The 14,225-nt window shown below is 38.8% G+C and overlaps 1 protein-coding gene across 4 annotated transcripts; it reads right to left on the bottom strand.

Annotated features, from left to right (window-relative positions):
* Positions 1-2,523: 2,523 nt before the first annotated feature.
* LOC108986361 (protein INVOLVED IN DE NOVO 2-like) lies at positions 2,524-12,917 on the bottom strand. Of its 4 annotated transcripts, none has more exons than XM_018958953.2 (8): positions 12,632-12,911; positions 6,274-7,202; positions 5,888-6,069; positions 5,433-5,522; positions 5,062-5,349; positions 4,578-4,787; positions 3,363-3,601; positions 2,524-2,848 (listed from the first exon to the last, which is right to left on the bottom strand). In XM_018958953.2, exons 2-7 carry the CDS (start codon positions 7,172-7,174, stop codon positions 3,365-3,367), a joined length of 1,908 nt encoding a protein of 635 aa, XP_018814498.1. In that variant the 5' UTR covers positions 7,175-7,202; positions 12,632-12,911; the 3' UTR covers positions 2,524-2,848; positions 3,363-3,364. The 4 variants fall into 4 exon arrangements, with proteins under 4 accessions (XP_018814498.1, XP_018814499.1, XP_018814500.1 ...); XM_018958954.2 differs by having other exon boundaries at positions 6,274-7,184; XM_018958955.2 differs by having other exon boundaries at positions 12,650-12,911.
* Positions 12,918-14,225: the final 1,308 nt, after the last annotated feature.

Here is a 14,225-nt window from a genome sequence, read left to right as displayed (position 1 = left end):
TCTTCTTCTTCTTCTTCTTTTTTAATCTATACCTATATATATACATGAATGATGAAGTATTTTAATTTAGCGGTGAATCGTTTCAGATTGTGTGCATATGTGAATTTAAGATTCTGAAACATCATTCCAATGCGAGGAAAATGGCTGGTCTTGATTCTGAATTTCTGATAGAAAAATTTATCATTGCGAGATAAGTTCAAGTGGCAGGCAGGCAATGAATTGACCATAATCGTCTGAAATTCTTGCTATAATTTGTACTTCAGCGAGGTTGTGCGGTAGAGGCTCGACTTTTCAAATATCTTTTAACATTTGCATTGGCTGCCTGCGAACATCTGGATTCACGAATGAAAGTAATCCGGCGTTGGAAACTTGAAATTAGTCCATGATCTGTCTATTGGCGAAAAAAGGGCAAATGAAAGTGCACCATGTAATTGGATTAGTGGTAGATTTGAAAAGGGTGAACCAATCACACAAGCAAGTGTAGTGGTACCACAAAATAAGAGAAATAAGAGAATCATGGTCAATGTCTTTTTGGCATTGAGAAATGTTAGTATGTTTCTTCATTTTGATCGTTCATATATTTAATTTTTTTTAATAATTAAAGAAGTGACTATTAATATATTAATATATATTTTTTATTTTTTAAAACATTTAAATATGTTAAAAAATAATTGAAATAAAATATTAAAAAAAAAACAAAGTGTAAATTGCAATAAGCGGCACACAAAGTGGGCATGCCTAGGCGGCATAGTGGCTCCGCTATTCGGCATTTCATGTGAAATAGGTTTGCGATCACAGCCATTAGAGCTAATTCAACAGTCCCATGTCATCAGCGCGACTCCCCTTCCTTCCCACTGGCCATCGTTGCTCAAGGACGCTTAACCTTGCTTTTTAATGCCTAATCGTCTCAAATATTTACTTGGATGCGTTGAAAAGGTAATCAAACCAAAACGGCTAGCTATCTTAGCCTATCCCCAACTCATATCTAAGTCCACCATTTTCTACGATAAATCTTCGTGTTAATTACGTAGTCTATGGATGAGTTTTTTTTTGATAAGTAATCTATGGATGAGTTTTTCGCCAGTCTGTATCTAATAACCAATTGTCTGACAATGTTCAAGCTTTCCATTTGAGTTTACAAGTTGCTGAAGAATTAAAATGACGGAAGCATTTCATAAAGAATATATATATATAAGAAAGAAAAATGTGAGATTGAATTTAGTAGATGAAAACGAGATAGAATAACCCGCCATCTGTGGATACCATTACTACGGTTGTCTAGCCGCTGCTTAATCACACCTGAAAGTAATTATCCGATAATAGTTTTCGATTTCAAACTCGTTTCGAAAATTAGATCAAGTAGCAAAAAGGCTATTGATTCGACAAGAATACATAAACATAAGTGTATTCTCACCTTAAACACAGTCAATTGTGTAAGCATCTAATTTTTGTTTTTTTTAGTTTTGTTAACCGATGCTTTCTAATGAAGTTGAAAGTGTTATCAGTTATCACAAAACATATCAACAATTACAATGCGCCATAAGTCTAAAGAGCATGTATACTAAAACATCAATTGCAAGGAGTTTAATCCCACATACTAGAATACAAATTCAGGTTGTTATTCTTCATCAATCTGGCTTTAAGTGACCCCAAAACTAGGCCTTAGAGTTGCACAATTTAGTGGCCCTGATAAAGTAGAAAGTTGATGCACACTTATTTCAACCAGCCACGAATGGACTAGGGTTTTGTTTTAAACCAATTATGTTTGATGTTTGAATGTATTGTTGATGCCGTGTTTTGCGAGCCTGGGCAACTCCACGCTGGCAACACTCAGACTCTTCCTTGCAAGGAGGAGAATGGAGGAGCTCGGGGGCCGTGGTACCTTTGAAGCTCAAGTTAGTTCAAGGTTGAAGATGAAGAGAGATAGAGAGAGAGTTAGAATGAATAAACAAAGAAGTGTTCAAGAATATAAGTGTGAGTAACCCCCCTCTTGGCGGAGTGGAGGAATATTTATACCTGGTCAAAGTGGGTCTCGAGGTGATGGTGACTAGTCGTGCGGCTCCATATGAGGATCGCACGCCCCTGCTAGCCTCTTGCCTCCCGCTAGACCTACTAAGAGGGCACGCCGCTGACCCTTGGAGTGCATTAAATGTGACGTGGCTCTAGACGAGATTGCTTTCCCTCCTGTAGTGTCTAGGCAGAAGTGTCATGGACGGGAATGCCTCTAATGGTCGGTTAGTTTGCCCTATCGTGTCAGGGTTGGGAGTGTCTTCGTCAGAGGTGCCAGGTCACACGATCTTTCGTCCTTCTGTCAGGGCTCCTGCCTCGTGTTCTCCCTTCTGAGCTGTTCAGGCCCTTCCCAGGTCTCGTATGTGGTCCGGGGCCTAGGGCTTGGGTCTTTATCCCAGGGGCCGATCCCAAGCCCGACCCCTGGGGATTTCTCCCCTCACATGTATCTTGGAACTAATATGAACACCACCCCTTGATGTTGGTTGAATTTGACAACAATAGTAACTCTATCGATAGAGAATCCAGGAAAGAATTTATTTTAAAACATAAGTTCGAGATCTCAAGCTACATTGTCAAATAGGTTTCCATCCGTGAACCTTAGGAATGCAAGGCATTAGCTAGAATGGATGAATACAATCTATTTCAACAAATTTGTTACATGGATAAAAGAAAATCCCCCTACAAGAAATAACTTCATAATTTAACAAGGAAAAAAAAAAATGCCTTAATCGCGTCCCATCGATAAGCAAATGGGCCAGCTCATTCTCCATGGTAGTGTGTTTTCCAAATGCCAAGGTAGCAACTGCATTGCTTCATTTGGAGACAGATATGCTATTTCCTGCACACCAGCAACAAAGTTTTCATGTGAGAAAAATTCAATATGGCTTCGCGTGCTACTGAAATCATGGGTACATTACCTTCTATAACGCGCTATCTAGACTACTGAGGTAGATACAAACTGAGCTGAATGCAAATGCAATATTTGTGGATACTGCTTTTAGAAAATGAAGTTTCTTGTATATGTCTCGTATACTTAGTATACTTAGGCTCTTGCCTATTCTTTTGATCAATAAAAATTTGTTTACTGAAAAAAAAAATAAAAAAATAAATAAAATTGAAGTGACATGCCCATTTTTTATTATGAAAAGACGCACCTAAAAGCAAGTCAATAACAACCCAAGGAATGCTGCCTAGTGTAGGTATTAAAAACCTGGTCAGTAAGGTAGAAAAGGCTAAGCTCAAATATATTCATCAGCACCACTAATACCTATTCATTTATCAACCCTTAATTTTCTTATCAAAAGAAAATTATCAGCCCATAATGTCTATAATACACTATTCGAAACACTGACCTTTAACTCATTCCCCTTTTGCGTTTAGCTATTCTCCATTGGTTCAGTATAAATATGACTCCTTCTTCGAGTGTAGCTCTTTTTCCCTCCCTGTAGTTCCACAATTCTGATGTTATATACCGCCCACTTGGATTGTATTCATTTATCTCCATTAAAGCTGTAGTCACAGCCTTGTAAACTTCATCACCCAATTCGTTCCTCAGACCTTTCAATTTATCATCTTCAGCATCTATAACATTCTGAAACAATAACATTCATTTTAAGTAACCCCATCATGTGAAAAGGGTGGCAAAGTAAATACGGACCATGGTAATATTGGAATAGAATTGCCACTAATTAGTGAAGAGCTTTAATAGTGAATTAGGCAATATAATCCTTTATATTATTTCTGGGAGTCTGTAACACTAAAAAATTGTACCAAAGTGCACGCCCGGACCAAATTAACTAGTGCAGATGCATATGAATACGTATGGATGGCAGAAAGCAAATTCCTGATAAGCTACATGAGAGGACCTCGACAAATGACCAAACAGACATGCAAGCAGCTCGTATGTTCAGGCATATCATTGGCAAGGGAGTTTGCCACTGTAGCTCACAAATTCAGACTATCTAACCATATAAGCAACAGAATATTTGGCAGGCAAAACCAAAATAATCCAGAATAGGAACACAAACGTCACATATAGAACGGGAATTTTGGATAACTGACAATAACAAAAACCCAGCTGCTTGGAAAGGTACATCTAAGGGAAGTTAAAGCTGTCAAGTTGCTCCTATTTAGGAACAGCGGCCATCATTTCAAGAACAGAATACATATGTTGATGTGGTCTGCACATCTGGCAATAGCAAGTATAATGCACTCAAAATTTGCAAGTGTCCAGCAACTTCAGCTTTCAGGCATTAACACTTCAGAACTTCAAAGAATCATAACTAAAAGAAGAAAATTAGAGAAGACCGCGCTAAAGAACCCTTCTCATACAGTTGGAGGCTTTTCTCGCCTGGTCTGCTCAATTCGGTGGGCAGACACACATATTTGAGTGTAATCAAATTCCTTTTTTCATCCTTAGAAACAAATTATTATGCCCGACTAGCAAATATAAAGAAATGCAAAATATATCACACCGATAAAAAATAACATGTGCTATGTACCGTGGAACAGGTTTATTAAAAGTAATATCTAGAAAAACCTGATCTTATGAGATTTAAGAATAACACCTGATGTTTCCCTTCAACCATGGTAATTTTAAGAGGATGCCAGTCAGGGTCTTTCAAATATTCTTCCCATAATGAGCACAGTTCTGATGCTCTCTCATCTGCTTCATCCTCGTTATACTTTCTCTTCATTGCTTGATGAAATGGCTTATTGTCAAGTTCTCCCATTCTCTTAACCCCAATATCACCATGACCTGCTATTTCATTCAAGCCCTAGAGAGTAAGAGAATTAGTCTTTCCTCACAAGTCATGGGAACTTGTATTAACATTAATACTGTATATCAGAACACAAGGAAAACTCCAACAAGCCGGCGCATGATCCTCGGTTTAAATTGATGTCATAGTGTAGAATACTGGCAATTCAAGTATTCCAGTTAACTCATTAACTAGTAACTACTATTGGTAAATAAACACCATTTTATTTCATCCACATAATTACAGCATCTTTCTGCATAACTTAGATAAATGAAGCGGGAAAAGAACTTACACTAATTAATTCTTTTCGAGCATCTTGCAGCTCAACATTGCTCTTGCGCTCCTGCACTATTAGAGCTTGGTTCAGAGCTTCTAAATGGTCAAGTTCTCCTTCTTTTTCACGCAACTGTTTAAGTACTGCCTCCACCTTTATCAGAACTTCTACATCTTCATCATCTCCCATGTGCTTCATGACATTTAATTGCCCTCTCAATCCCTCTATTTCCAACTCCAGTGCTTGTTTTGCATCTAGTTGCTTTTCCAGTAGAATTATTCTGTTATGAAGTTTTTCCTTTTGCCTCTGTGTGAAACCAAGGGTAACATATAACTGGTTCAAGTAAATGTTCGTGTTATTGTTTAAACACTAAAAAACAACTAACAAACCTTCTGATCTTCAGCCAGTTTCAATACATTTACATCAGCCTTTTCCTGCTCCAGAGAGGCCAATTGCAGGGAGCTATTTCTAATGGCATTCTGATAGAAACACAAAAAGAGGCACGGTCAAGAATATCTCTTGCAAGCATGCATAAAGTCATTAAAAAATTCAACCAATGCTGCAATTGGTTGGATAACCCTTAAACAAATAACAGGACTTGCTTTGATGATAATAAGTTTGAAATGTTTTGTGATCATTTTGTGGTTAAAGTGTTTCTCTTCCATTTCTAGACAGGATTGAGATATTGGGATATCCATTATGAGTTAGAGAAACTTGGCCATTTCTTTCATACTAAAATTTTCGTTGACCCATGAAATTTTAATCTTAAAAAATCCTAGAGTAGTAGGAATCATTGAACTATTAGAGAAATTGTGACAGTAATCAAGGCCAAAAATACTTATACCTTTTCAATTTCTTCAGCAAGCTTCCGGCTTTCATTTTCGTTATGTGCATCACGCTTTTCCAATTCTATCCCACGCACCTCAAGTTCTTTTTTGTGAGATTCCAGTTGCAATTTAATCTTTTCGTGGTCATTAAAAATCCTCTGAAAGTGATCCCTTGCACTCATTTGTCTTTTTCTTATATCTGTGATGCAAACAAACATGGCATAGAATAATGTCACCAGAACAGCCTGACACGAGAAAGGAATGTATAGTAACAAATCCAATATGGTGAAATCTAGCTGTAAATAGCTAAATACGTCTTTTATTTTACCCAACAAGTGCAGTATATTGGATCATGACCTAGTTCAGGTAATTAAAGAAAATAAATCTCTATAACAAAACGAACCTTCATTATAAGCTTGAAGGAGCTTATCTTTCTCTTCTATTAAGTTCCGAAGGGAGACTGAAGTCTGACTACATCTTTCCTCCATCTCTTTCACGTGCCTGTTCTTCAGCTCAATAGTGCTTGTCAGATTAGATATAAGTTTATCCTGTTTCCGGGCTTCTTCCTCCATAATTTCAGAAATGGTTCTAACATCTCCAATCTTTCGTAGGTGGTCCCCAACAATTTCGGTTGAATGGTAGTCATCTGCACGAGCAACCCAAGCATAGAGACCAGATTTTTGGCTATTCTTCGCATACCAGTCCTTTTTCCCATGATGATCTGCCTCATAAGCTCTCTCAAATGACATAGCATTATGTAACCCAGGCCAATCTTTGTGGAATTCCACAACAGCACTTCCTGAATGACCCCGAAAATTCCAGAGAGGGTGGACTCTTATTGGATTGAACCCTCTACTTTTCAACTCGTCTCTCATCTTGGATCCGCTTTCTCCAACATATCGCCCCTCATCTGTTCGTCTTGTAGGAATGTTAACAACAATTCCTGTCCAAGGCCAAACAATTTTCTCATCGTGGTCACAGTCAATTGGAGGATCACTCTTGCCAGCAGGTTTTGATGGACCCGCTAAATCATTTTCCAAATATTTCACCAAAGCAAGGTGATTAGCCTTCTCTTTTGTATTTCTCTTTTCTGAACTACTTTTTCCCACCCCAGAAGCATGCTGAAGAAGTTCCTTATATTGATAAACCCGCTTTTTCTTCTTTGGGCAGTATGGGCAACAAAATGTCTCGTCCGAGTTTTTGAAGCTGTGATTCCCATTCTTCAATTCTTCATAAGATTTACCTTCATACTCATCAATTTCAGATTCACTAATATCTGTATCTTCGTCTGAGCTGCAACCCATTGCAAGTCCCCTAAAAGTTAAAAAGTACCTGGAATTAGGCAAAATAAAAAGAAATCAGCTTTCACATTTTTTCTTGCAGAGAATTGCCATTAGTCTAATTACTTTTCTTCGTGGACTAGTTCATTGAATATGACCACTAAGGAGTCAAATTAGCGTAACCAGAGCATAAAGAGAGCAGGTGGACATGATTAAGGGTAATATGGAACCCTTAAAATCAATCCAAAATCTTGCTAAATACCCCTTTCATGGCAAGCAACTGATGATAAAAATTGGACAATCGGGCTTCACCAGCTCGGCTCTGACCCAACACTACAAAAACATTTTTCTAAATTACTTTTGCATCTGTTTTTTTTTTTTTTTTTGGTAGAACCATGGGATGTTGAAGTAAAGAATTTGTGAGATTTTCATTACTTGAAAAACTGTTATTACATGGGATCCTTTTATAGACATAGAGTACAATAAATGGAATATTCTAGAGCTAATGCTATAGATTCATTTGCAGGGGTAGAGAGGCACGACGCATGCACTGCATATTTGTTGTAGAGTTTGTTACGTGGAATTGCTCAAGTCCTTGTGCTGTGAGGATTGCAGGCTGAAGGTCTTTGCAAGGGCAACTTTGTCCTTAACATCCCCCCTCAAGTCGAGCGGCAAAACTTGGAGATGAAGACTTGAACAGAGTGATGAGAACCGAGCTGCTGAAAGAGGTTTTGTCGGGAGGTCTGCGAGCTGGTCTTTACCAGAGATGAAAGCAACACATAGGGATTTATTTTGAACTCGCTTACGCACGAAATGGAAGTCGATTTCAACATGTTTAGTTTGTGCGTGAAAAACTGGATTAGATGAAAGATATGTTGCACCCATATTATCACAGTAAAGAAGAGGAGCTTCGTGTAAATTGATCCCAAGATCCCTACATAGGTGCTGAAGCAAATAACTTTAGCTGTTGTGTTTGCGACAACTTTAAATTCGGCCCCAATTGATAAATGTGCAATCGTTGGTTGTTTCTTGGAGGACCATGAAATGAGATTACAACCAAGAAATATGCAATAACCACTTGTTGATCTTCGATTGTCTGGACACCCAGCCCACTCAGCGTCGGAAAATCCAGTGATTTTGGAAGTGGACGAGGATGACAGTTGCAAGCAAACAGTAGAGGTATATTTGAGATACCTGAGAATGCGCTTCACTGCCTGCCCATGGGAGACTTGAGGAGTATGCATGAATAGGCATACTTTGCCAACAACGAAAGCAAGGTCCGGTCGGGTGAATGAGAGGTATTGCAAGGAACCAACGGTGCTGCGATACAAGGTGGGATCTTAAAAAAGATGCCTAGTGAAGGCACTAAGCTTTTTGGAAGTAGACAGGGGATTTTACAGGCTTCGCAGACTACATGTTAGTTCGATGAAGCGAGTCATTGATGTACTTATGTTGTGTTAGGAGCAGTCTGTGAGAGTTGAAGGTTGGCCTCGACACCCAAAAAATAGTGCAAAGTTCCCAGGTCAGTGATCGGGAAGTCACTACGTAGAGCAGGAAGCATATTAGAAATGTACTGCATAAAGGAGCCTGTGACCAATAAGTCATCAACATATACTAACACAAATGTTGTAACTCTTGCAGATTTATTAATGAAAAGAGCAGAAGAGCAGAAGAGTTAACAGAGCCCAGATCAAGTAAGCGATAACTGAGCTGTGAATACCATGCACGGGGTGACTGTCGAAGCCTATAAATTGCTTTGTTTAACCTACAAACATGAGAGGGATATTGAGGATGGGAGAACCCAGGGGGTTGGGACATAAAAACAGTTTCATGAAGTAGTCCATGCAGAAATGCATTCTGCACATCATATTACCGAATGGTCCAATGTTGAGACACAACAAGAGCAAGAACGGTGCGAATTGTTGTAGCCTTAACCACGGGGCTGAAAGTCTCTTCAAAATTGATCCTAGATTGGAACCCTTTGGCAACCAAACGTGCTTTGCGACGTTCGATTGAACCGTCGACAAGCCGCTTTGTTCGGAACACCCATTTGTAGGTGATAGTGTTAGGAGCTTGAGAAGTTGGTACTAAAGACCATGTTTGGTTAGCAAGTAGAGCATGAAACTCTTGTGCCATAACAGCACGCCACTAGGGGTACTTGTTTGCAATTGTGTAATTTTCTAGAGTCTTAGGAACAGGGCTTAAATCAGTGGCAAAAGCACGGGGTAGGGGCCATTTTATGGTGCCATCATGAAACTTACTTGGGCGTAGGGAGTGGGTACGTAACCGAGTAACCATCGAGTATGCGTGCTACTGAGAAGGTGGGGAAGGTGTGCTATGTGTGGGTGACAAAGAAGGTGGTGGTGAAGAAGGAGGAGGACCAAGAAATGATGAAGAAGACAAAGAAGTTGCTGAGGATGGATTGGACTCGAAATGAGGCAAAAGCACGTAAGTGCGTTTAGTATTGGACGTGGGCTTGGGAAGAGTTGAGTAAGGGAAGATGGATTCATTGAAGCGGATGTCTTTGGAAATGTAAGTTCGGCCTGTGGAGATGTGATGACAAATGAAACCTTTGTGAGATGGGCTTAAGCCCAAAAACACACAAGATAGTGAACAAAAGGAAGATTTGTGAGGATTATAGGCACTGGTTAAAGGCTAGCACTCAGAGCCAAAAACCCATAAAGTAGAGTAATCAGGGTGAGTGTTATAAAGTAAAAAATAAGGTGAGGAGTTTTGTAGTGTATGAGATGGAAGCATGTTTATTAAATAAACTACATGCAAAAATGCATTGGGCCAAAAATGGAATGGGATAGAGGAGTGCGCAAGAAGGGCAAGGCCCGTGTCAATAATATGACGGTGCTTTCGTTCAACGATGCCATTTTGCGTGTGAGGACATGTAATTCTATGAACAATGCCACACAAGTTTAAGTAATTAGAAAATGGCCGAAATCCCCACCCAAATCGGATTGGAATTGCTTTATTTTTGTGTTAAATTGAAGTTCAATACTGGTTTTAAATTTAACAAATGTGTCAAAGACTTGAGACTTTGATTTTAAAGGAAATAACCTGTATACCGAGAATAGTCATCTACAAATGTGATATAAAATTTGTAATTATCAATAGACACATGAGAAGAAGGACCCCATAAATCCGAGAAAATAAGCTGAAAAGGAGCAGTAGATTTATTTAATCTTTTGTAAGCAGAAAATCTATGATGTTTTGCCTGTGCACAAGCATTACAAAAAAGATTTATAGTATGCTCATAGGGAAGATTATGCTGCCAAATGATAGTTTGCACAAGTTTGAGAGAGGGATGACCAAGTCTACTGTGCCATAAGGGAACTGAGATATGAGCGTTGAGAGCAGATGGAGATGAAGCAGAATGTCATGGGATGGAGTAGAGGCTGTTACTGATTGTCCCTTGAAGAAGAAGCTTCCCCGATTTGCATTCCTTAACAGAAAAAGAGTCAGCAAAAATTTGAAAGAAAGCATCATTATCGATGCAGAATTGTCGTATTGATAGAAAATTCTTTTGAAAGGAGTGAATACAAAGCATGTTATTGAGCAGAAATATAGATGAAGAATGATAAAGAGGCTGAACTCGAGTGTGAGATAGGCACTATGGAGCCGTCACCAACATGAAGCTGCTCACCACCACGATACTCAGTAGCATGCAAATTGAGGTTACTCAAATCATTAGTTATATGGTTGGTTGCGGCGGTGTCTGGATACCAGTTCATGTCCGAGGGATAACTTGAAGAAGAGAAGTTTGCAGTGATGGGTGAGGTAGTAGTATAGGCTTAATTAAAGTGATAAAGGCAAGTGAATGCCAAGTGGCCCTGCCGATTGTAGACTTGACAAACCAAACGTTGGTCAGTAGGTGAAAATGAATTGCTACCATTGTTACCTGTGTAATTGTTGCGACCCCGAGTAGAACGACCACCACCATTGTGACCTCGATAGAAGTTGCAACCACCACCACGAGGCCCTCGGCCACGTGAGTTAGTAGGAGATTTTGCTGTATAATTTGCAAAAGGTTCCGTAGGGAAGGTGCTCACATTAGAGTGATGAACCAACCTTGCTTCATGGGCCAGTAAGTGCCCGAGCAGCTCCTCAGGAGAAATAGGCTCAAGCTTGGTGGAGACAGAAGTAACAATAGCATCATAATTGGAGCCAAGTTCGGCAAGAAGATAAGGAACAAATTCTGCAGGTGGTAAGGGTCGGCCAGCTGCTGTCATGGTGTTAGCAAGAGTTTTAGCTTTGCGAAAATAAGTTGTAATGGGGTTTGAGCCTTTCTTAAGGGAGGCTAATTGAAACTAAGTTTGTAGAAGGCGGGCTTGGGAGATTGAGGCATAGGTTGATTGCAGAGAGAGCCATATGGCTCTAGCAGAGGTACATCCAACAACTTGTGCTATGAGTGGCTCATAAAGAAAGGAGATAAGGACGGACATGACTAATTGATCTTGTTGAAGCCAAAGGTCGTGAGCTGGGTTTGGAGTGTTATCATCGAGTTTTGGTTTTGGTGGAGGGCAGGAGCCATCAACATATTTATACAATCGTTGGCCATGAAGGTAAGGACCAATTGAACCTTCCATAACAAGTAGTTATCAGGGGTGAGCTTGATAGAGATTGTATGAGAAATATTGGGTTGAGGGAGGGTGGGAGAGAAGAGGAATCGGGTGAGGAAGCCATGGACGTTTAGTCCTTTAGAGCTCTGGTACCATGTTGAAGTAAAGAATTTGTGTGATTTTCATTGCTGTGTGATTTTCATTACTTGAAAAACTGTTATTACATGGGATCCTTTTATAGACATAGAGTACAATAAATGGAATATTCTAGAGCTAATGCTACGGATTCATTTGCAGATGTAGAGAGGCATGACGCATGCACTGCATATTTGTTGCAGAGTTTGTTACATGGAATTGCTCAAGTCCTTGTGCTGTGATGGTTGCAGGCTGAAGGTCTTTGCAAGGGCAACTTTGTCCTTAACACGGGACAACCTCAGACCAAAGAACATTGAATATAACACCAAGAACTACATCTTAAACGAATTATTCCATATAATTGGGAAGCCAATCAACCCTATCAAGCTCAATGTTTTGAACCACTGACAAAAACTTGATATAATCTCGCATTTGAGACCACAATACTGTCACATAATTGAGCGGCCTCGGACATTCAAAATACATGAAACCAATAATAGAGCAGTTATTCTTAACTAGACCCAAATGATCTAATGCCTAAAACTCGTTACTGAATTATTAAAATGCAAACCATAATCAAGAAGAAGTAAACGGATCGGCGAAAAGGACCATAGAATTGACTTTTACAGAGCATTCTAGAGCCTCAAACTCCAAAAGCGAGACACAGAAGGAAAATCAATCCCACGAAAGATAATACATTTAGGACATATAATCCAATCAAGCTCATGCATGCATAGAAAGAAATGGAGCCGAAAATGTGAGCAAGGGAGAATATCACCTTCAAAATTGGAGCTACCTGGGGGATCTCTGGTTACGAAAGGTGTGAGATTGCAACCCTGTGAGCTCCCTCGGAAGAACTGGGAGATAGGGTTCTAGGTTTGAGTCTTTGACCAAGGAACAGTGGCGACACAGTTGCGACTAGCGTTTGGTGCTGTGTAGGATGCGCACCCTGCAAGAGGACAACAAGCGTGAATTTGAGTGCGTGTGGGACTCTGGGCAGCGAAAAGACGATGCGATATAAACGCGCGATTGGAGCGCGTTCAGTTGTTTAGTTGAACTTGAAGTGCCAAAGTTTGTAGTCTGTACTCTTCTTTTCTTTTTTTTCTTTTTTTTTATTGGATTGTAGTCTGTACTCTTACAGTAGTAGGAGACAGTGGATGCTAGTCTGGGGGCGTCTCCACTGCCTAACCATGAACTGCCAATTGCAATCCCTTCTAGATTTTATGGAGCACATTTCGAAGGAAACATACACATATATATATTTGGAATTATTTTCTTATTTCGAACTGCCAATTAGTTATGAAAAATAAAAAATGCACATTATTTTTAATATATATTACACAATTATATATGTTTTAAAATGAACGGTAGTTTCGTAAAATACTTTATAAAAATAATATTATTTTATAAAAATACCATCATTTTAAAACATGTACTATAAAATATGTTATGAAATGTATTATGTAGATATCAATACTCCTAAGTTATTAGGGTGTTTGCTAAAGAGTACTAATTCCTTTAATTTATATTATTCACTGTCTATTTTAACGTAATATATTGTATGATTTATTAAAAAAATTTAAAATATATATTTAAAACAAAATGATACTTTGAAATATAAAAAGATGAAGACTAAAAATTTAGACTTCCTCTATCCTTTTATGTTTGTAGATTTTTTTAATAAAGCACGTAGTACCATATTGTAGTGTCACATCAAGGAGACAAAGTAAGTAGTATAATTTTTTTGTTTATATATATAAGTAAACGATTGTATTAATAGAATATGCATAGCTTAAGTACACACAATGATATACAAAAGAAAACACCTATTTAGGAAGGAAAAAATGAACTAAGAAAATTATGCAGGTCTAAACCATTAAAATCTATAACTATAGCCCATAAGAATAACGTTCTAACAAAAGAAGATCTAACATCATCAAATGATTGCTCCTTGTCTTCGAACGTCTTGTCATTCCACTCTTGCCATAAGTACCATAGAATACAAATAGGAACAATCTTCCACGCGGTCTTAGATTTGTCCAACAAACCAAGAGCGCCTCCACTATAACCCATGCTACCTCTAATCTGCTGAACACCTTAACCAATAACGCTCTAAGCAACATCACAATGCAGTAGAAGAAAATCTACAATTTTACCACTTTTCTTGCACATGTAGCACCAGTCTATTAGGATCACTCCTATGTCTTCGCAAATTATCTTTCGTCAAGATCTTTCCCACTGAAACTGTCCATGCAAAGAAAGTCGTTTCGAGAGGCACCTTATTACGCCAGATCTTCTTCCATGGAAAATGAGTGTTCTACACTTGTGTGAGAGACTTATAAAACGATCGAATCAAGAATGTGCCTTTACCT

Source organism: Juglans regia, chromosome 7, assembly GCF_001411555.2.
Source record: "Juglans regia cultivar Chandler chromosome 7, Walnut 2.0, whole genome shotgun sequence".
NCBI classification, from domain to species: Eukaryota; Viridiplantae; Streptophyta; class Magnoliopsida; order Fagales; family Juglandaceae; genus Juglans; species Juglans regia.
This window is presented reverse-complemented; position numbering and strand designations above follow the sequence as displayed.

Coding starts and splice junctions, on each gene's coding strand:
- LOC108986361 (XM_018958953.2), bottom strand. CDS start 7,174: ATGGGTTGCAGCTCAGACGAAGATACAGATATTAGTGAATCTGAAATT. Junction 5,523..5,887: donor TTGCTGAAGAAATTGAAAAG/GTATAAGTATTT, acceptor TGTTTCTATCAG/AATGCCATTAGAAATAGCTC. Junction 5,350..5,432: donor AACTGGCTGAAGATCAGAAG/GTTTGTTAGTTG, acceptor GGTTTCACACAG/AGGCAAAAGGAAAAACTTCA.